Genomic DNA, 21,999 nt, shown 5'->3' on the forward strand with positions numbered 1-21,999 from the left:
AACAGTCCAAAGAAAAATCCTATAAAAATCCTGCTAAAGTCTTCCCTTCAGTTGTCCTGTAACAAGTCAAATGTTATGTTCTAATGTAAGGCTTGGATAATTAAAAAAAGGCTAATTGTAAAGCACCGTTTGTCCCGGCCTCATCCTTCACACACCAAGAACTATAGGGTTGAATGAATGAAGTGCGGTTATTTGCCAATCCTTCTCTTCCATTTCTACTAGCGATTGTGGACTCTGCAACTCCTCTGATGGATTTACTAGTCCTCCCTGCTATCCCATTCCTCATCATACACAAGGTCAATGTTCATATAATGCCAACAATTAAATATGGAAATATTTTAGAACCCACATTATATCTCCTCAAAACTGAATAAAAATAGAACAAAACTATAATATGCTAAAAAGTCCATATACCGTATTATTCTTTTACACCTCTTGGTATTAGTTGCTTTGTTATGTAATTCTGTATGTCCAGTGTATAGTACTATATATGTGTGGAATATGTTGACACTTTATAAGTACATGTTAATAATAATACCAGGGTACGATTTTGGCTGTTGGTATCGTCTATGAATCCCTAAATGGGCCCCTATAAGTAGCTCGCCCTTTCCTAATATTAGCAATATGTTCTCTTAATCTAGTTTCTAAACAGCGGCTGGTTCTCCCTATTTATTGTAGGTTGCAAGGAGTTGTAACAAATAACATGTTATGGTGTCTTTAAAAGTGAATTTTTCCTTAGTAAGATTTACTTCATAATTCGACTAATTCTTTCCTGAGTTTTATATGTTACACAAGCCTTATATTTCTGCCATTTGTAAAAGCCTTTTAATTGTTGTAGAAAATGTTTTTGCTGCAGCTCCTGGATTCTGTTGGAAGGCTACTTGGAGCCAACAGCTGTTTATTGTGGTTTTTTTCATTGTCTTTCATAATGACATGTCAGTGTTTTTTTAAGAATTTCTACCTTCATATTTGAACTGTTAAATGTGATAATAAATGGGATAACATCAGTTCCCATTGTATCTTGTTTGTGTTTATTCCCTAACAATCTATGCCTACCTAAGTTATCAGTCTTATTTTTACATTTATTAATCAGTTCATTGGCATAGCTCTTTTCTTTAAATTATTCATTAGTGTCTGGCATTCATTTTCTTAAGACTGAATTGTCTGAAAGGGATATTATTGGTCCATTTATTATGATGGCAGCTGGTATTCAGAATAAATCCATTACAGTCTGTTGGTTTACAGTACAGGCTTGTTTCTATATTTCCTATTTTAATGGAATATTACCAGATCCAGAACATTCGTTGTTTAAGTACTGTAGTTACTGATAAGTAGACTATTAAAATCATGAGTATTTAATGTAATTAAAAAATAATTGAGACATTCGCTTGTACACTTTCAAATACTGTAAATATACCATTGTCTATGTAGGGTTTCTACACTACATAGTTGTTCTTTAATATGAAAACAAAACCTTTTAATATGAACACTTTTTGACTATTCCTCAGGAAGTGGTCTTGATCAAAAAAATGTTTTACCACACAAAGCCCTAAACTGTGGTCTATAATGGTGTTTAACCCTTTCCCTGCCAAAAAAAGCAGTTAAGGGCCAACAACGTAGTACCTTCGTTATTGGTACATAAGCAATAGGCCTAGGGGGTTGGGGGGGCGGTCCTGCGAATGCGATTGTCGCAGGACCGAACTACAAGCAGCAGATGCAATCGCATTGCGTCTGCTGCTTGTACTGCTTCCTGCTTCCCCCCAGCGCCGCCTCCCACCTACTTCCTGCCGAGGACTGCAGCCAGGAGGACCAGGTGCTTCAGGACAGGTAGGTGCGTGTATACACACTTTTACACACACTTACACACACTAAGATACATTTACACACACATACAGCACACAATTTAGCACAGGTTTTTTTTTTCAATTTGCACACTTATATACACTTATATACACTCATATACACACTTGCACACTGTCAAACACCTTTTACATGTGCACATGTATACACAAACTCACAAAAACTTTTTTTAAATTTTGTTTTCTCATTTTACTACTTTTTTCTTTTTGTTTTTTTCCCTAAAAACTGTTTATTTTGACAGCGTGACTATTGGATCAGATATTTTGACCACTAATTATGCATGACATGTTGTTTCATTGATTTGCACAATTTTTGAGGTTTTATTGCATTTTTATGCCTGTATTAGTGTTCCTGATCTGTTTTAGCATAGCTTTGCCAGGTGTAACTTTGGTGTAGAAAAATTACTTTACCTATTTTAAATTCATCAGAATGTGTACTTTCCAAAAATATATGGTTTTCTGGGGGTCTCTGTATAGTTTGGGGGTGTTATGGCACATAATACGCTGACAAGGGGCTATGTGTGCAAAAGCTGAGTTGGCAGGTGAGAAATCCATATGCGCTATTTTCATTTTGGGTTCAGTACACACCACAGACTTTGTTATATCTATGCATATTGGGCATCAAACTGTTCAGTAGACCCCTGGCATTCATATTTAGGGTGATGTGTCATTATACATAAGAAATGTTGTAAGATAAATATTGCAAATTGCAACAATTGTAGGCCTTTTTCAGTATTTCAGTATTTTTCATTAACTTTAGGAAAGCTTTCCATACTGGTACTTTGGTGTAGAAAGTCTTCTTTACCCATGTTGGATTTTTCAGAATGTGTACTTTTCAAAAATATATGGTTTTTAGGGGTCATGCTACATTTCTGAATCTTCTACCCTCATAAAACTGCCATGTGTTTATGAATTAGGTAAAGGTAAGCCATAAAATTAGTGTGCACAAGGTTTATTTGGGGGTCTCTAAGTGCCATGTGTTTTGATAAACCTGTGTACAATGGGCATCAAACTGTTCAGTAGACCTCTGGGATTCATATTTAGGGTGTTTTATCTTGGTACCTAATGCTATGTGGGAGATAAGATGCTGCAAAGTGGAAGCTTTGGGGGGATTTTTGGAAATGTCATCAAAATTGCCAACTTGAGGAAAGCTTTACGACTTGGTACTTTGGAGTAGAAAGACATGGGTACCCATTTTAGATTCGGGGGGACGTGTACTTTCCAAAAATATATGACTTTCTGGGTTGAATGTACTTTTTAATAGCGTTATCCCACATATAATGATGTAAATGTGTTGATTTTGCAGAAGCTGAAATGACAGTATATATGGGGGTATGTTCTCATTGGGGCCCCTACATGCCACATACTTAGGTAAACCTATACATATTGGGCATCAAACTGTTCAGTGGACCCCTGGCGTTCATATTTAGGGTGTTTTATCTTGGTACCTAATGATACGTGGGAGATAAGATGCTGGAAACTGGAAGCTTTGAGAGGATTTTTGGGAATGTTATCAAAATTGACAACTTTAGCAAAGCTTTGCGACTTGGTACTTTGGAGTAGAAAGACATGGGTACCCATTTTAGATTCAGGGGAATGTGTACTTTCACAAATATATGACTTTCTGGAGTGAATGTACATTTTACTAGCATTATCCCACATATAATGATGTAAATGTGTTGATTTTGCAGAAGCTGAAATGACAGAAATGATAGATTATATGAGGGTATGTTTACTTTGGGGCCCCTACATGCCATATACTTAGGTAAACCTATGCATATTGGGCATCAAACTGTTCAGTGGACCCCTGGCGTTCATATTTAGGGTGTTTAATCTGGTTACTTTATGACCTGTAGGAAATAAGATACTATAAACTGGAAGCTTTCAAGTGATTTTTTAAAAATTTCACAAATTTTGATAAAAACCAATAACTTTAGGAAAGCATTCCGACTTGATAGTTTTGAGTAGACAGACAGCTCTACCTATTCTGGATTCCCCAGAATCTGTTCTTTCTAAAAATGTATAATTTTCTGGGATAAACCTTCTGTTAGTGGAATTTTTGGCCTTGAAATCTAAAGTATTCAGCTTTCTGAAGCAGTGCTTTGGAAATTTGGTAGTGTACTGCTGGGAGTTTTTGACCTATACAAGTGAGAAATCTCCATAAAACTATATATATTTGGTATTGGCACGTTCAGGAGACATGGGACTTTCCAAATCAGTTGTATTTTCATGCATAAAATAATGTTTGTTTCTGGTGTATGTGTTTATATTATGGAAAATATTATTTTTTTTGCATTTTTTAGACATTTACAAACCTATATCTTTTTACAGAATTGGAATTACACAAATTCCACCCCGCGAGGAAAGGCCCCTAAAGTGAAACAGTGCAAAATGTTCAAAAATTGTCTGGCAATACATGTTACGCTTTGTTCAAAATGGCTGGCAGTAAAAGGGTTAAAGAGGGGACGCTACAAGTACCTATTATGTAGTCGTGTTCCCAAATTATATTATTAGCAAGTTTTTTTGTTTTTTGTTTTGTTACAGGATAACTGAAGGAAACATTTTAGTACAGGTATTGGACCCCTTATCCGGAAACCCATTATCCAGAAAGTTTCGAATTACGGAAAGACCATCTCCCATAGACTCCATTTTAATAATAATAATTTACATTTTTAAAAATGTTTTCCTTTTTCTCTGTAACAATAAAACAGTACCTTGTACTTGATCCCAACTAAGATATAATTAATGCTTATTGGAGCCAAAGCAATCATATTGGGTTTAATTACTCTTTAAATAATTTTTTTTAGCTCACTTAAGGTAGGAGATCTGAATTACAGAAAGACCCCTTATCTGGAAAACCCCACGTCCCAAGCATTCTGCATAATGGGTCCCATACCTATAGTATTTTCATAGCGCACTTTTCTTTGGACTATTGGACTTTTATTTAACTTTTATTTCTAACTATAAATGGCTTCTACTATTTTTTAATGCTTCTTTAATGTTTAAATATTACCAGCGCAGTGTATTCTTTATCTAACATTTAAGTGATTTGGTAGGATCCATGTCTCCAGAGCATGCCAATATGTGTTTAGTGTTATGGAGATTCCTGATTTGAGCTTGTAGTAACAAATGTTTATTCTACTGCCATTTTGGGCTTCTGGTTTCATTTGACATCATCAGTGAATGCCACATCAAGTTTGTAAATAGTATTTACGGTATTCTTTCCACAATGTTATAGGTTATTATGGGTGTTTACATGCACACATCTTATGGTGGACTCAATGTTACATGCAATGTTGTAATTGTGGGAGAAAAGCATTGAATTGTGGGTATAAATTATAGCAACAAAGAGAATGTTGCACTCACAACTAAATTTTAAATTATTAGACAGGGGTGCAATGAGGGTGTGACTACACAATTTATACATACAGGTAAAGGATACTCTGCTTTCATCCATTATGAATGAATGGCTGGATCACCATAGAAAAGAAACTAATACAGACTAAAAAAATGGTTTGTGGTGAATAAAAAAAAGTTGTGACCCATTACCTGTTTAAAAAAGTATGTAACTCAACACAATTTAAAAAAATATTAATTTATTTTTCACAAAAATGATTTTAATATATAATATAAAAATATAATATATATGAATTTGTAAAATATTTTATACATAATATATATAAAAATAAATAAGATTAATATATTATTGTAACCAAAATATCTGGTAAAGTCCTGCCGGAGGCAAGGTTGTCAGTTCGCCCTATGGCTAAAGTCAGAGATGTAACTGAGCGCAGGCCTGTGCTTGAGGGGGGCACAAATGATAATAAAAGTGCCCACCTGGGTTCCTATTGGAACCCCTTCCCACCCACCCATTTCCCTCAAAGCTGTTGGTCTGCTTCCTCTATTGTTACACCACTGGTACTGTCTTCATATGGTAATATCTCATCTAGTGCCAGGCTCAGCTAAAACTGCAGTTTTTTGGAACAGTCCCAATATCCCTGCTTTTAGCTTAAGTGCAGCACTAATAAGTTGTTGTAGCACAGTATTTGTTTGCTCAGACTGAGCATCCTGGGACTGGTCTTCAAGGTTTTGCTCTGTTTCTATAAGTTTTGGTGCAATAGATAAGGCTTCTTGGTGCTTTTGCATTATAAGTTGTTTTTTACGCTTCTTTAGAGATCTGTTTTCCTGAATACGAGTTACAGGAATTTCAGGAGGTTGCGTTTGGTAAATTGGTTTGCTCTCTGGAGTGCTGGTTATAGCTGGCAACTGTTGCAAATGCTTACTTGCACTGGTAGTCATTTGCATTAGCAGATTCATTGTTTTGCTAAAAGGAATTTTCTGAGATTTCTGAACTGAAGATTCCACATTCTTTTCCTCCTTTGCACTTGGGTTAGGAGGTTTTTCAAAGGGAACGATCATTTTCAGAACAGATTCCTTAACCTTAGTTTTGCTTTTTATTTCCTCACTAGTGACTTTTTCAACCATCCACTTTACAAAGTCCTTAGTTGAGGTGTAAATCCCAGGGGAATTAATTTGGCTACAGCCTGATCCCCAACTTGCTATTCCGATCACAGAGAAGATCGTGGATGTTTTTCTTTTGCACATGAGGGGTGCAGCACTGTCCCCCTGAGTAAGCAAGGAAAACAAAAACATTATATCAGTATCAGAAGGTTCAGAATTTAATTGTGCAACATTATGCTTACAAGATATAGGGGGTATGTACTTCAGCTACTCAGTTAAAAGTATATTACTGAGGATAGGGATCATAGAATGTTGGGAGGAGAGGGCATGGCATGTTTCTTTGATTTTACAGAGCTATCAGATACATAAGTGATAAACCATAAAATAACATTTTTTTAATTGCTTTGAATCTAGCCCAATATATGCAACTTAAGTAGTACCTGGCAGCTTTTCATATTTGCCTTTTGGCTTGCACACAGGTGATATTCTTGTATAGCTCCTAAATAGGTTTTGTTACAGCGTTTGCTGTTAATCCTTTCAACTTTTACTTCTTGCATGATAGCCACTGGTTCATCGCCTAGATATAAACAGACAGGATAGGTTACACAATGATCAGCACAATCTATGTGTCCAAATATACTGCCTATTGACAAATCTATTGAAAGGTAGTCCTTAACATATGACATAGAGGGGTAGCTAGAACAAATATGAAGATAGCTATGGTTAAATAGTTACAAAGTGACTATAATTAAAAGCCAGAGGGATACCTTCATCACGAACCCCCCATCCTGCCAAATAGCACTCTGTCAGGGGCTCAAGTGTGGCAGACGACATTGGTAAACAAGCTGGTTGAACGTAGTCATTCAGTTGAACAGGTTTATTCAGTTGAATCAATGCAATATCATAATACTGCACTTTAGGATCATATAGTTCATGCTGAATTATCTGCTTAACATTAAGAACTTGAATATGTTTTTCTTTTTCCGACAGCAGGTGTGCCCCAAGCACAACTTGCAATGACTTTATATCATTCTCTCTGGAATAGAAAGTAAAAGAATATCACAAAAATGCCATATTATAGACAGTTGCTGTACAATCTAAGATCATTACTAGTTTTTGATATTGATACCCAATATTCACCAAGCAGAAATAAACTGCTTGTTCACAGTTCTGCACAGTACTATTCCATTTAAGTGTAGGGGTTTGCTAAAATAGGCCCCTCTGGATGTATACCCCTAGGATAGGTCCCAGGGAGAGTAATGGTACAGGTACATTGGGTATAGCCTGGTACATTTATAGTTAATGGGGAGTATCCCCGCAGTTCGGGTTATGGCCACAGGGTGGTGCATAGGCCCATATAAGGGGAATGCAGCCATGTGCTGCAGGCCAGAGTTTAGGGAGAGCCTCTGAGAGCAGTGGTATTCTCCCCATAGGTAGGTTAGTAGTTTCCATGTGTCAGATCACTCTAGGAGTGAGATGTAGTTAGGGCACAGGTAGAATGGGCAGAAATAGCCCCTCCAGGAGTGGTAGAGGGATTAGAATCCCCCAGCATTACATCAGCTGGAGTGTAGGGACCCAAGAGTCTAGGTAGGTGGTTAGGCTGCCGCTAGAAGGGGTACTACTCTGAGGGTACTTAGTCGTGAGTACCGGGGATGAGTCCTGGAGGTGGTCCGTCTTGGCGTGAGTACCGGGGAGAGCCCTTAGAGAGGGTCTCTTGGCGTGTAGTACCGGGGAGGACATCTAAAAGGGATCATCCTGGCGGGAGTACCGATAAGATACCCAACAGGGGTAGGTACTCTAAAGGTTTAAGGAAGGAGAGTGTCCCCTGCACTGTGTTTGTATTGCCACTCCTGGAGAGGTCCTGCCTAATAAACAACCATCTGTTTCATCACAACTGTGTGTTCATCGTGTCTGCCTCAAGGAGCACCTACATACCAGTAAGTGAATACCCCAGGGATGGGATTCCCTTTGGGGGTTGTGTGAGGTCTCAGGCAGCACTACACCAAAGTATCAAGTCCCAGGGAGGGAGTTTTAGTTCTCCCATAACAGAGCCCTGGGTGGAGGCACGCCATTTAACAGAGAAATCCCTGCTTCCCCCATAGTAAGCGGGGCTCAGGACTCCTGGAAGCGCCAAAACAAAGTAATTCAGCAGGTAGTGCCACAACCGTTTAATAAAGTGGGCTACATAAGAAAAAAGATGGTCTCTAAAACCTTGTGCTTTTTCCTTGTTTCATTATCTACTTAAATATTCAATTATCTTTCATTATCTACTGAAATATAACATATGAATAGGTTCTTACCCATTGAGATGCCTGAAGCAGTGGGCAGCTGTAAAAATCCACTGGTTGTTCAGGACGGTCCCGGTGCAGATGTGTTCATAGGTATTCATGTCCAATCGCTGGATGCTGGCTACCCAGGGCCACTCTCCCTTCTCTGCATTTAATTCCTTTTGATTTTGGGACTCAGGTGATAAAGTATTATATAAAGGTCGATTTCCACAATCTGATGGAAGGAAAAAGAAATGAGATAAATGTATATCATGCCATGGTCAGAACTACATTAAAATTCGGATTCAAAGAATTATCCATACCAAATACAAAGTGGATTTGGATTGCATAAGAGATTAGGATAGCTTTTGCTAAAGTAGTTTATGTATTTTTAGGGGCTGATTTACTAAGACACGAATTCGTATCCGAATTGGAAAAATTCCGATTGGAAAACTTACATTTTGCAACTTTTTCGTATTTTTTGCGATTTTTTCGGCGCCTTTACGACTTTTCGGAAATTGTCGCAACTTTTTTGTTACCAATACGATTTGCGCAAAAAACGCGAGTTTTTCGTAGCCATTACGATTCGCTCGTATCTTGTCGCGACTTTTTCGTATTGAGCGCTCGTAAGCGGCGGGTGAAACTTTCAGACTTAGCATGATTTTGGAAGCCTCCCATAGGACTCAATGGCACTCTGCAGCTCCAACCTGGCCCAAGGAAAGTCTCCCATAGGGCTCAATGGCACTCTGCAGCTCCAACCTGGCCCAAGGAAAGTCTCCCATAGGGCTCAATGGCACTCTGCAGCTCCAACCCGGCCCAAGGAAAGTCTCCCATAGGGCTCAATGGCACTCTGCAGCTCCAACCCGGCCCAAGGAAAGTCTCCCATAGGGCTCAATGGCACTCTGCAGCTCCAACCTGGCCCAAGGAAAGTCTCCCATAGGACTCAATGGCACTCTGCAGCTCCAACCTGGCCCAAGGAAAGTCTCCCATAGGGCTCAATGGCACTCTGCAGCTCCAACCCGGCCCAAGGAAAGTCTCCCATAGGGCTCAATGGCACTCTGCAGCTCCAACCCGGCCCAAGGAAAGTCTCCCATAGGGCTCAATGGCACTCTGCAGCTCCAACCCGGCCCAAGGAAAGTCTCCCATAGGGCTCAATGGCACTCTGCAGCTCCAACCTGGCCCAAGAAAAGTCACCATACTGAAGCTTGAATGAATCCGAACGCTACGAAAAAATCGCAACATTTTGCTCAACTTTCGGAATGGCTACAAAAAAGGCTCAACTTTTCGCGCAAGTTTTAACGCTACGAAAAAATCGCCAGATTTTGCGCAACATTCGGAATGGCAACGAAAAAATCGCAATAATTTTCCGAAAAATCGCCAAATACCGATCATTACGAAAAAAACGCAATCGGACGCATTCGGCCCGTTCGTGAGTAAATAAATGTGCCCCTTAGTGTTCACACATTATTTTGCATTAAAATGGTATAAATTCTAGGAAAACAAAACTCAGGGCCATAAAACTAAAGTTCTACTATACATCTAAAACACTATGCTATACTGTCTATGGACTACCCTTTTTAAAGATTTTCTTATTCATGACTATTCTCCAGGTAGTATTGTTTTTAGATACATTTTATACAGCAGATTCTGTTATATTTTTATCTAATAATACAGGTTCTACATTGCCATGGCCTATTCCTCCCATAAATACTTACTGAAATGTCTGGATGTCTGAAATTCTTGAAAAAGTAGTAGAAAGTTTAGGAAAAACAAGAGCAGCTCCATCACTGCCCTTGTCATCTCCAAACTGACTGCTGAACTACACTACACTGCAGTGTCATGCAAAGTGATGACATCACAATGCAGCACAGAACTGGTCACTAAGCATTCACTGAACAACAGGATGTAATTTGAACTGATGACATCACATGACAGTTGTTACTATGGAAACACCAAACTGGAATTGTGGCACCTCCATTATCAGTACAGAAGTAACAAATGCTACTTCTAAAATAAAGCAAAGAACAATAGAATTCTTTAGGCACCAGTGTTTACATATCTCATGAGGAATATACTAGATCATTAACAAACCCGATATTGCAAATTCTGTGTTTGTCTGTGCATTTAGGTGCTACACCGTCCATGGCCTTACTTACTGACATGGCTGGATGTCTCATATTCTTATGCTTTTATTTATTTTCAGGTATTTCTATAGCACTGACACATTTTCACAGTGCTTTACAGAGATTTTACCTCCTTCACATCAATCTCTCCCCCACAGGGGAGCTTACAGTTTATGGTCTCTGTCACATTCACACACAGTAGGGTCAGTTTTTATTAGGCACCAGTTGAAAACTGTGTGTTTTGGGTGTGGGAACAAAGCAGAGTACTTGGTGGAAACCCACACAGACATGGTGAGAACAAACAATTAAGAAACAAACAAAAGCAGCTGCATCACTGGCCTAAAATTTTGTTGCAAAAAACACACTTTACATTATGAAACCATATAAAATGAGATCGAATTTGCTCTAATTCATCCATGGGGTGTCCATGGCTGTTCATTAAATATCTCAATTAACTAAATCACTTCCAAATGTCTCCGAATTGTTACAGATAAGCCACAACATTTGTGAATAAGGTACCCTTAAAAGCAAGTGGGGCTTGGAAACTAGTTCTCCATACATACGTATTCCTATCTGTGGGTTTAAACCAATATGTAGTGACCAATTTACCATATCCAAAAACTGAATCTCCTGCAGGACACATTTTACCGTAAAACGTATGGGTAAAGTTAATGAGTTTAATTGTGCCACAAAATTGTCAAAATAATCCAGAGTTCCAGTCCAAATTATAAATGAATCATCAATGAAATGATAGGAACAAGCAATATCTTGTAATAAATCTTTGTCAAATATTAATCTAATACTGCGCTATGAATGTGTTTTTTTTTTTACAAAATTTACCCCATTAACATACTTTCCATAATAATTTTGTTAAAATTAAAAAAGAATTGTCAAACAAATCTTCAGTAATGTAAGTATAAATTCAATTGGTGTTGAAATTGGGCTTCAGTACTTTAACTGGTGGGAATTTACTGTATAGAAAGACTTACTGGTAAATTCAAGTGTAAATCATAAATCGCGGTCTCTCATGCCGCGCTGGATTTCAGTTTGGGCGACCAAAGACCACCCCATTCTCTGCCCCACCCCCAATTTAGCGCACGCGCATCCTTTTCACACACATACGGAGCACTGGGGACAAGATGCGCTGAAGTTTTTTGCATGTCCCGTTCCCAGTGCTCTGTATGTGAGCAAATGTTACTTGTGGCTGGATGGCATGTTGCCCCTATATTTATGCCGCCCTAGGCCTCTGTGGCCTCACCACAAATCCGGGCCTGCTCTAATGGAAATTTCAAATCTTCCTAATAAAATTAGCAGCATCCTTAATAGAATCGAATAGAATAGAATTTGGGATTTTGAAAACAAAATAGATGTATATATATTTCACGAAGGGTTGTAGCAGTGGTTGTAGTAACTAATGTGCATCCAAAATGATGAGTCTTTCAAGTTGGTTATATTGATTCATTTTGGATATTCACTAGTTTGTAAAGAAGCAGACACAATATTCTTGAACTAAAACTGCTTCATCTGCAACCCCAATGATTTAGCAATTCCCACATACTGTATTTAACCACCAACTGTATTGTTGTTTTGAATACAGAATAGAATGTAATTGTAACTTCCAGTCTATAATTATGTTGGGTTAAAACCCAACCCAACATACTATTCTCCGACTTCAGCTTATTCTTCCGCTTATTATGTTGGGTTGAAAAACCCCACAGACTGTTCTTCCACTTTGGCTTATTATTCTCCTTTTTCTTCTTCTTAGCGCCCCCCATTTTCTAAACGCTACTCCTCCTACAGTTTTAGGGGTACAGCACCCAAACTCCCCACACTTCTTCACCCCTAGCGGAGCAGGTTGCTTGTGCTTTTCTAATCTGATCCCGCCCCAAAGTCTTTTTGTGGCGCCGCTCTGAACACCCCAATTTTTCCATTGACTTTGACAGGGAAGATATTCAAACTGCTGCCACACTTACAGCTTTGAAGCTACACCCCCCAAACTTGAATAACATAATTATAGGGTCACCCCAAATGAAACAGCAACATTTGTTGGATGAGCCAATCAAATTTCACCCATTGACTTTAATGGGGAAATTGAAACTGCTGCCAATCTTACAGCTTTGAGGCTACACTCCCCAAACTTGAATCACACAGTCATGGGGTCAGCCTGAATGGAAATATGATGATTGTTGGATGCCCCAAAGTGGGCTGAGCTGTGAACAGCCAATCAGATTTTACTTATTGACTTTCAATGGGAAGATTCAACCTGCTGCCATTCTCACAGAATTAACACCAGGGACCCCAAACTCTTCACAGTTGGTCAATAGGGGACTGCAGTTTTAGTTTTGAAAAGTGGCAGGAGCCACCAACAGCCAATCAGATTTCACTTATTAAATTTTATTGGTTTGATGCCAGGATTCCCAAACTTTGCAGAGTCAGTCACTGGCTGACTACGTATTCAGGGTTAGAAAAAGTGGGTGGAGCCACCAACAGCCAATCCATTTCCACCCATTAAATTTCATTGGTTTATATTTAAACTGATGCCATTAAACTTTCCAAAGTTAGTCACTGGGTATTTGCCATTCAAAGTTAGAAGTGGGTGGAGCAACCAACAGCCAATCACATTTCACCTATTTACTTTCAATGGTGAAGTGTAAAATGCTGTCAGTTCCACAATTTTTATGAGTCCCCAAATGTTGCAAGGTTTGTCACTAGGGGACTGCAGTTCAAAAATAGGAAAAGTGGGTTGGGCCACTAACAGCCAATCAGATTTCATCTATTGAATTTTATTGGTTTAAATTTAAAATGTGACTGATTGTCACTGGGTGACCCTAGGGTCCCTAAACTTTGCAGAGTTAGTCACTGGGTAACTGCAATTAGAAAAAAGGGCGGGGTTAGAAAAAGTGGGCGGGGCCAACAACCGCGAATCAGATGTCACTTGTTGACTACTGGGGAAATTTAAGTTCTTGCCATTCAGACACTATTAAAACCAGGGTCCCCAAACTTTGCACAGTGGGTTTTACTATATAACTGTGGTCCAAGGTTAGAAAAAGTGGGCGGAGCCAACAACATCCTATCAGATTTCATTCAGTGACTTCATGTTTTTCAAACTTCCCTTTCTAGTTTGCATCATTCTTTATTACAATTGTACCTCCTTTGATGGCAAGTCTAATTATGATAGTAGAATTGGTGGCTAATGGTTTCAAAACTCCTGTTGAGTTAAACATTCTGCATAAACACCTCCACTTCTTTAGTTGTATTGGAGGATCAAACACACTTTTCCAGCAAATGGCAAATACTCTCAATTGTTTAATCTTCAAAATGATCCTTAAGTTTTATTTGTCTTTTGAATCTATATAATAAAAAAAAATCTCATTACACAAATTATAATGAACAATAAACCTTTAGTATGTATTTCTATATCTGTAAGTTTTCTATCATTAATTTAAGTGATTAATTCTTCCACCCGCATTTGACTGTGGTTTTTCTTTTTGTTACCTCTATGCCTCCCCCTCTTAGTGCCTGTGGCCTCCTCATTTTTTGACCATGTACCCACCAGGGAGCTTGTAGCATACCTTCCAACATTTGAAAAATGTAAAGAGGGACAAAAAGAAATGGCGTGTAGTGCAGCAAAATGTTTTGACCATGCCCATTTTTCGTGATCACGCCCTCTAAATGCCACTCCCATTTTACAAAATTTGGCAGGTCATTTAAACTTTGACCACATTTCTGGGGGTTTTAGGGTCTTGATTTATGTGTTATTACAGTTTTGAAAGTCTCAGATCCCCCAAGAGACCTGTTTAGCTTATTAGCAACAATTGTATGTAAAAGTCGCGACTTTTTCGTATGTTCCGCAAATTTTTTCGTTGCCGTCATGACTTTTTGTATATTTTCCGCGACTTTTTCATTGCCGTCGCGAAAAAATCAGATTGGTTTTTCCGTCGTTTACAATCGCTCAACACGAAAAAATTGCGGCAGCGAAGAAATAGTCGCGCAAAATACGATAAAGTCGTGACGGTGACAAAAAAGTCACGACAAATACGAAAAATCGCGACGGCGACGAAAAAGTTGCAAAATTTTAGTTTCCAATACGATTTTTTCCCTTTCGGGATTCGGATTTGTGGATTAGTAAATCTGCCCCTTAGAGTTTAGTGCAGGAGATCAAAGGAAAATGAGGGACTTTTCAGTAAGGATCCAGGACTGTGGGCTGAGCTGTTAAAATCGGGACTGTCCTGCAAATAAACGGTACAGTTGGGAGATATGTTGCAGTATTTGCAGAGGTGAATGGGCCATAATGTTATTCAGTGTTTGACAGGACAGCCATGAAACCAGGATTTTTACCTGTCTGATTTTAACAGTGTCCCCTTCCCCTTCTCTGACCATCACCTGGTTACATTTTATATCTCTCACTCTCCTTCCCAACCTGCTCCTTCCCCCGCTGTATTAATTAGAAATACACGCGACGTAGATTCCTCTTTCAGGTCCAGTCTCTCCTCCTTTGATGAGATGTCGGACCCTGATACCCTGGTTAGCAAGTACAACAGTATACTTGCCTCCACCATTGACCTATTTGCACCCCATCAGCCTAAGCGTACTCCTGGTTCAAAACCCACGCCCGTGGCTGAATGTGCACACCAAATTCTTACGCTCCTGTACGAGGTCTGCGGAACGTATGTGGAGGAAATCCCGTACGCAAGCAGACTTTATCCATTATAAATTCCTATTGGCCTGCCTCAATTCTGCCCGGTCGAAGGCTAAACAAGAATACTATAACACCCTCATAAACCACAATAAATCCAACCCGCGACGCCTGTTTTCTATTTTCAATACCCTTCTGCGTCCCTCACAGACCCCATTACCTCACTTTATGCACTCTCCCCAGGACTTTGCTGAGTTCTTCATGAACAAAGTGGAGTCCATCTGCAATCAGATTGCTCCCTCTACTAATACAAACCAGCTCCTCCTTCCTCAGCCCCCTGCTGTATGTCTTAACTCTTTTGGTCCCATAACTGTCTCCGAGGTCTCCCACCTTCTTTTGTCTGTTCCCCTCACCACTTGCTCTCTTGACCCTATGCCTTCCTCTCTGCTCAAACACTGCATTCCTGAACTTACTCCGGCTGTTACTCACATCTTTAACTCTTCTCTGACCTCTGGAAGCTTCCCCTCTTCCTTCAAACAGGCCTGTGTCAAGCCCATCCTAAAAAAGGCCACGCTGGACCAGTCCTGTCTCTCTAACTACCGTCCTGTCTCGCTTCTACCGCTTGCCTCCAAAATCTTAGAGCGTATTGTCTTCTCCCGTATTACTAACTTTCTCAATGACCATAATTTATTAGACCCCCTGCAATCTGGTTTTCGGCCTGCGCACTCTACTGAGACAGCGTTGTGCAGAGTTACAAACGATCTTCAGGTTGCCAAAGCCAAAGGTCACTTTTCCATACTAATCCTCCTAGATCTATCAGCTGCGTTTGATACGGTTGACCACTCCCTCCTGATGCAAATTCTGCATCCTGGATCTCTTCTTATCTCTCTAACCGTTCATTCACTCCTATGCTAATAAAACCTCATCTCCAGTTCCTCTTAATGTGGGGGTACCTCAAGGCTCTGTACTTGGGCCGTTGTTGTTCTCCCTCTACACACTGTCTTTGGGAGATCTTATCCGTTCATTTGGCTTCAAATACCATCTGTATGCTGATGATATCCAAATTTATCTGTCGACCCCTTCATTAACAGCTGAAACTGAGACTCAAATCTCTAACTGCCTCCTGGCCATCTCTAACTGGATGAACCAACGCCACCTCAAACTCAACCTAACAAAAACTGAACTAATGATCTTTCCGCCTAAGCCTGGTCCTACACCCCCTTTTCTATCTCTATTGATGGCACCCTCATCAACCCCGTCGATTCGGCGCGTTGTTTGGGGGTGATCTTTGACTCCAGTCTCTCCTTTTCTAACCACATTAACACCACTGTCAAACCCTGTCACTTTTTCTTACGCAATATTGCCAAAATTCGTCCCTTTCTTTCTACTGCAACAGCTAAGCTGCTCATGCATGCTCTCATCCTGTCACGACTGGACTACTGTAACCTGCTGCTAACCGGCCTCCCTAACTCCCATCTTTCCCCCCTACAGTCTATATTAAACACCGCTGCCAGAATTCTCCTCCTCTCATCCAGGAGAGTTCAGGCCCTTCCCCTGCTAAAGGCCTTATCGTGGCTTCCTATCAAACAAAGAATATCCTACAAACTTCTTCTCCTAACCTTCAAAGCCCTCCATTCCTCTGCTCCTCACTACATCTCGTCCCTTGTGTCTACGTATGTTCCCGGCCGACTCCTTCGTTCCTCGCAGAGCAATCGTTTGGTTGCGCCCCCCACTACTACTGCTGTTTCCCGCCTTAAACCCTTCTGCCTGGCTGCCCCCTACATTTGGAATGCCCTCCCTGATTTCCTCCGGAGAGAATCCTCCCCCAGTCTTTTTAAAACTAAGGTTAAAGACTACCTTTTCGAGCACTCGCCCATCACCTGATCTGGGAACTGGCACTTATATTGTAATGTAACCCACTGTGACCTACAGCACTTATATTTGCCCATTTGTGTCTGTTAGTTACCCCTCCCATATAGATTGTAAGCTCTACGGGGCAGGGACCTCCTTCCTCTTGTGTCCTCGACTCTTAACTTATTGCTGCTGTATTTATCTGTATTTATTATTATACTTTGTATTTATCTATTATCTTAACACCCTGTTTGTATTAATGTTTTCTACTGTACAGCGCTGCGTACATAAGTACCGCTTTATAAATAAAGATATACATACATACATACAGTCGTCCCTTAGCCCTTTCTAACGCACAGAGCACTAACTCACTTCTACCTTTCACAGGTTTTGTTTGTGATTCATTTAATCCCAGCAGTGAGAAAGATATGAAAGAGTTTGAACTAGCGGAACAATCCGATATTGCCCACCTTAAGGCTCTTACGAAAAAATGATATATCCACAGCACACAGTTTAAGGGCTAGTTTACACATGGAAATTAGTTTAAAAATAGCACTTTGAGGCTCTTCCCAAATGAGTGGATCTTTCAGTGTATGATCATCTTAAGTTTAGGATTCTGTCCTTTATATTTGTTTTTCTAGTGAGCACTGAGGGAAACCATATCACCACTAGGGCACACAATTTGTTTTATTCTGGGCGGTTTACCATGCATACCTGTCAAATATATATACATACTTAAAAAAAGAACACACTCCAGAAAACAACATATTGAGAAAGGCAAAGCCCAGACATTTCCATTTTTTGTTTACGCTGCAATTAGTGTGTCAGTCACTTTGTTTTTCTGCACCTATTTATTTTTGCTTTTTTAGTACATATATTTTCTGTGCATCTCCCCATGATATACAAAGGCCTCAGGTTTCCAGTGAAGGCACATTTTCATGAACTTATTAGCATTTGATTAGGTTGAACTGGGAAAATGCCATAAAACAACATTTTTCAGGGGTGGGAAGGACCAGAAAACAGGATAACTGCTCTGGGACACCTACACTTTTTGTATGTGGGTTTAGTGTCAAGACATACAAACTAGCAACCCAAAATCAGTGGTTGGAGCAAGCAATGGTACTTATGGTATTATGGTACAATAGAAAATTGTACTGATAAAGATGTATGGTGAGGCTGTAGGCCATAAACCGCTCAGTATACCTAAAATACACTTTATTAGTAAAATGGAACAAAGAATGCAGGTCGTGGTATAAGGAGTAGAGATGTAGCGAACTGTTCGCCGGCGAACTAATTCGCGAGAACATCGGGTGTTCGCAAGCTGGTGCCAAATTTTGACCTCTCACCCCAAAGCCAGCAGATACATGGCAGCCAATCAGGCAGCTCTCCCTCCTGGACCCCCCCCCCCCCGTGGACCACTCCCTTCCATATATAAACTGAAGCCCAGCAGCCATTTTACATTCTGCCTGTGTGTGCTTGAAGAGTTAGTATAGGAGAGAGCTGTGCAGGGATTTGAGGGACAGTTTAGGTAGCTTTGCTGACTAGTAATCTACTTTCTACTGCTCTGTATGTAGCTGCTGTGGGCAGCTGTCCTGTGCTGATCTCGTCATCTGCTGTAACCCAATAGTCCTTTTTTGGTTCACTTCACTGTACATTGAATTACCACTGCCTGACCATGCACGTGCGCACAAGCACGATGACTGCTAAACACACCACTACAGAAATATTCCCACCGACAGGACGAACGTCCTGGAGGTGACAAGCAACTAGTAAAAACTATTATTCGCTCACTTGACGGTATCATTAAAGCTTTTTGCGTTTTTTTTTCGTTGCAGTAAACCCGGCGTTTTGTCTTTGCGTGTGAACCGGCCGTAACCTTTACACGACTTGATTGGAATGTAGACGCCGGACGTTTTAAAGCAGTTTATTACACAAGTTTAGAAATGTACTGTGATTTGTGCCCTTTACAGCACAAAACGCAACGCTGTGTCAACAACGTATTTTTCAGATAAATTTTTGCCCTTGATCCCCCTCCTGCATGCCACTGTCCAGGTCGTGGCACCCTTTAAACAACTTTAAAATCAGTTTTCTGGCCAGAAATGGCTTTTCTAGGTTTTAAAGTTCGCCTTCCCATTGAAGTCTATGGGGTTCGCAAAGTTCGCGAATATTCGCACTTTTTAGAGGAAGTTCGCAAACTTTTTTTTTGAGGTTTGCTACATCCCTAATAAGGAGCAGTGCAATCTGATTCTCGTGATTCTTACACAGCCATTAATTGCAGTTAACTGTATTTAGGGCTATGGCACACATAGGGGCCGATTTACTAAAGGTCAATAAAATGAGCGCTATTTAAAGCATGCGTTAAAAATTTTATTGCTTCTTATTTTTTGCGTTAAGATTCGATGCACTAAAAGGACACATGTCATAATTAAGAAGTGATGTTCTTTGCGTTATTTAACTTGCGATGAGCATTTTTCTTGCGTTATTTTCTGCCGTGTGTTATATTAGCGCACGATTTTACGCACGTAACCATTACTTTCTGAAAACTACTGTTCTGAAAATGCCCATTTCCATGCAAACTGGAGGCTGCATCACTCTGGGGCCAACACAGACTTGAATAAATCCCACTGCAAAGTCCTTATTGTGTTGCCAAAAGCTCACGAACCACAATTTTCTCTAAGTACCGCCTGCCCCAAGTAGGTGTTAATCTTCGCACAGACTAATGCGATATTTAGCGCATTTAACACTTCAGAAGTGTTTTTTGTGCATGCGATATGCGTCATATCAATATGACTTAATTATCATTAGGTTTAATTAACTGCTTATTATTACAGAAATAAAAAGCAAATTTCAGAGCTTTCTGGATAACTGGTAAAACAGACCCCATACAAAGGACTGGGCTTACACATCAGGCTGAATAAAGACAGAACTAGGGTGGCCAACCATCTGGTTTTGAACCGATGTCATCATGAACTGATATCATCATGCCCACCCCTAGCTTTACTGCCCCACCCTCAACACCATCAGCCCCGCCTCATTTGTTCGTATTTAACCACTGGCAAAGGTGGCAACCCTAATGGGGCATGACAGCACAGGGTAGGACTATGATGCGGCGATCGCTGATTGCCCAATCGCCGCATGAATCTTCGAGAGTCTTTGGGATTAATCTTGGAGAAAATGGGCATGTCGTTTTGATCTGGACAGCCCTACCAAAAACCGGGCTGTCCAAGTCAAAACCGGACAGATGGCAACCCTAGTGTAGGCTTTTCACCCATCCAAATTTACACACAAGACGTCCTTATCAAAACCATGGGGCGACGGTTTAACAAATCCACCCCTGCATCCATCCAACCCCCAATGCCACTGTACAGACATGGAAATGCTTTGTCTATGAAGTGTTGGTGATGGACTTACCCATAGACAGAGCTAGATACACTACCTATGGAAAGTGGTGACAGGTATTTTCCTCCAACCTTATAGTGATTAAAATGCCCTTTGTGCCCATTTTTGTTGTATGAACCAATTTTGTATCTTCTATTACAGGCAAAATGTGCTGATTTGCTGTGGCACAGTGGCATAAGTAGAAATTCTTGGCTCCACAGCAAATTTATTTAAAGGTCCTCTAAAGCTAATGAAATATTTTTTAGAAACAGATATTAAAATGCAGTCCCTAGTGGTTGCAGCTTCTCCTTCCTGTAAGTGGGTGGATTTAATGTTGGTTATAGTGTGGATGTGTTATACCGTATGGTACAGGAGCGCCCCCTTTCCTTGGAGACTTTGTTAAACTTTGGGTTTGGGCCTGTTGTGGCACATGGGTGGGAGGGTAATCATGCTGAGTCTGCTGATATAACTTTACTGCAGTTGTATATATCATCTCAGACCCTATCCCCCAGGCTGTAGATCTCTCCTGATGCGCCTAAGGTAAGAATAAAGTAGGTGCGCTCAGGGGAGGGTGGGCCCCTGCATCCCCCAGTCTGACCCTGTTTCATCAGTGCGAATGTGCATACATGTGGGCTGCAGGTTGGGTGATTTTATACAAATTATGGAAGTTTTAATATGCCCATATTATAAAACAGGGGCACAATACGAGTCAAGGGACACAAATGACTTTATTAAGCATTGACTATTACTGATCACACCTCCAAGCACTGCTTATGAAGACATATTTTACAGGACATTCACTGATGTAGTGAATTCTAAATAAGTAACCAGAAAATCTAAAGCAATGATCATTTATATAAATAAAAATACTACTGATTTTGAAAGCCCTTCATATCCTGAGCACACCAGGGTGCAATTTATATACAGGCAGGAGATATCTTAACTGGGAACCCAACGCAAAGAATGCTCCAAAATCTGGGAATAGTGGCCAGTTGGTATAAAAAGTCGCCTTACAGTACAGCTACAAGAGCATTTTAACTTTGTGCTGCTAATTGTATGAATTTTCTGAGGAGAACTGGAACAGAACCTTTTTGTAAAGCTAATGGTATAATAAACTTGACTTTAACCTTTGTGAGCCAGTAGCTTTTGATATTACTGTACCTTTTGTTGCCAGTAAACATGCCTAGCAGCACAGATGAAAAGGAATATATATAAGACAAGTGCTACCGTTAGGGAAGCATACTATTGCTGCTATACTTTTTGCCAGCTGACTGTAATGTTGCAAGCAGGAGCAGCATTACTCTGATGCAGCACACACCACTACAGCCTATATGTTCCAAACATGAAATTCAGGAAACTAAATGCATTACGCCATGGATAAACTTGGAAAATGTAACATGTGTAGGACACATCTGTAAAGCTAC

At 40.1% G+C, this 21,999-nt stretch overlaps 1 protein-coding gene across 1 annotated transcript; it reads right to left on the reverse strand.

Annotated features, from left to right (window-relative positions):
* Positions 1-5,741: 5,741 nt before the first annotated feature.
* On the reverse strand, positions 5,742-8,839 carry LOC116408674 (acrosin-like). The gene is made up of 4 exons (XM_031896349.1): positions 8,621-8,839; positions 7,088-7,356; positions 6,761-6,897; positions 5,742-6,485 (listed from the first exon to the last, which is right to left on the reverse strand). Exons 1-4 carry the CDS (start codon positions 8,707-8,709, stop codon positions 5,802-5,804), a joined length of 1,179 nt encoding a protein of 392 aa, XP_031752209.1. The 5' UTR covers positions 8,710-8,839; the 3' UTR covers positions 5,742-5,801.
* Positions 8,840-21,999: the final 13,160 nt, after the last annotated feature.

This window comes from Xenopus tropicalis, chromosome 2 (assembly GCF_000004195.4).
Source record: "Xenopus tropicalis strain Nigerian chromosome 2, UCB_Xtro_10.0, whole genome shotgun sequence".
NCBI classification, from domain to species: domain Eukaryota; kingdom Metazoa; phylum Chordata; class Amphibia; order Anura; family Pipidae; genus Xenopus; species Xenopus tropicalis.

Bases quoted from the DNA above. Each gene is read 5' to 3' on its own strand.
- LOC116408674 (XM_031896349.1), bottom strand. From the start codon at position 8,709: ATGAATACCTATGAACACATCTGCACCGGGACCGTCCTGAACAACCAG. The intron at 7,357-8,620 runs GTAAGAACCTAT...TTTCTATTCCAG, and splicing joins TGCTTCAGGCATCTCAATGG to AGAGAATGATATAAAGTCAT. The intron at 6,898-7,087 runs GTATCCCTCTGG...GTTTATATCTAG, and splicing joins ATGGGGGGTTCGTGATGAAG to GCGATGAACCAGTGGCTATC.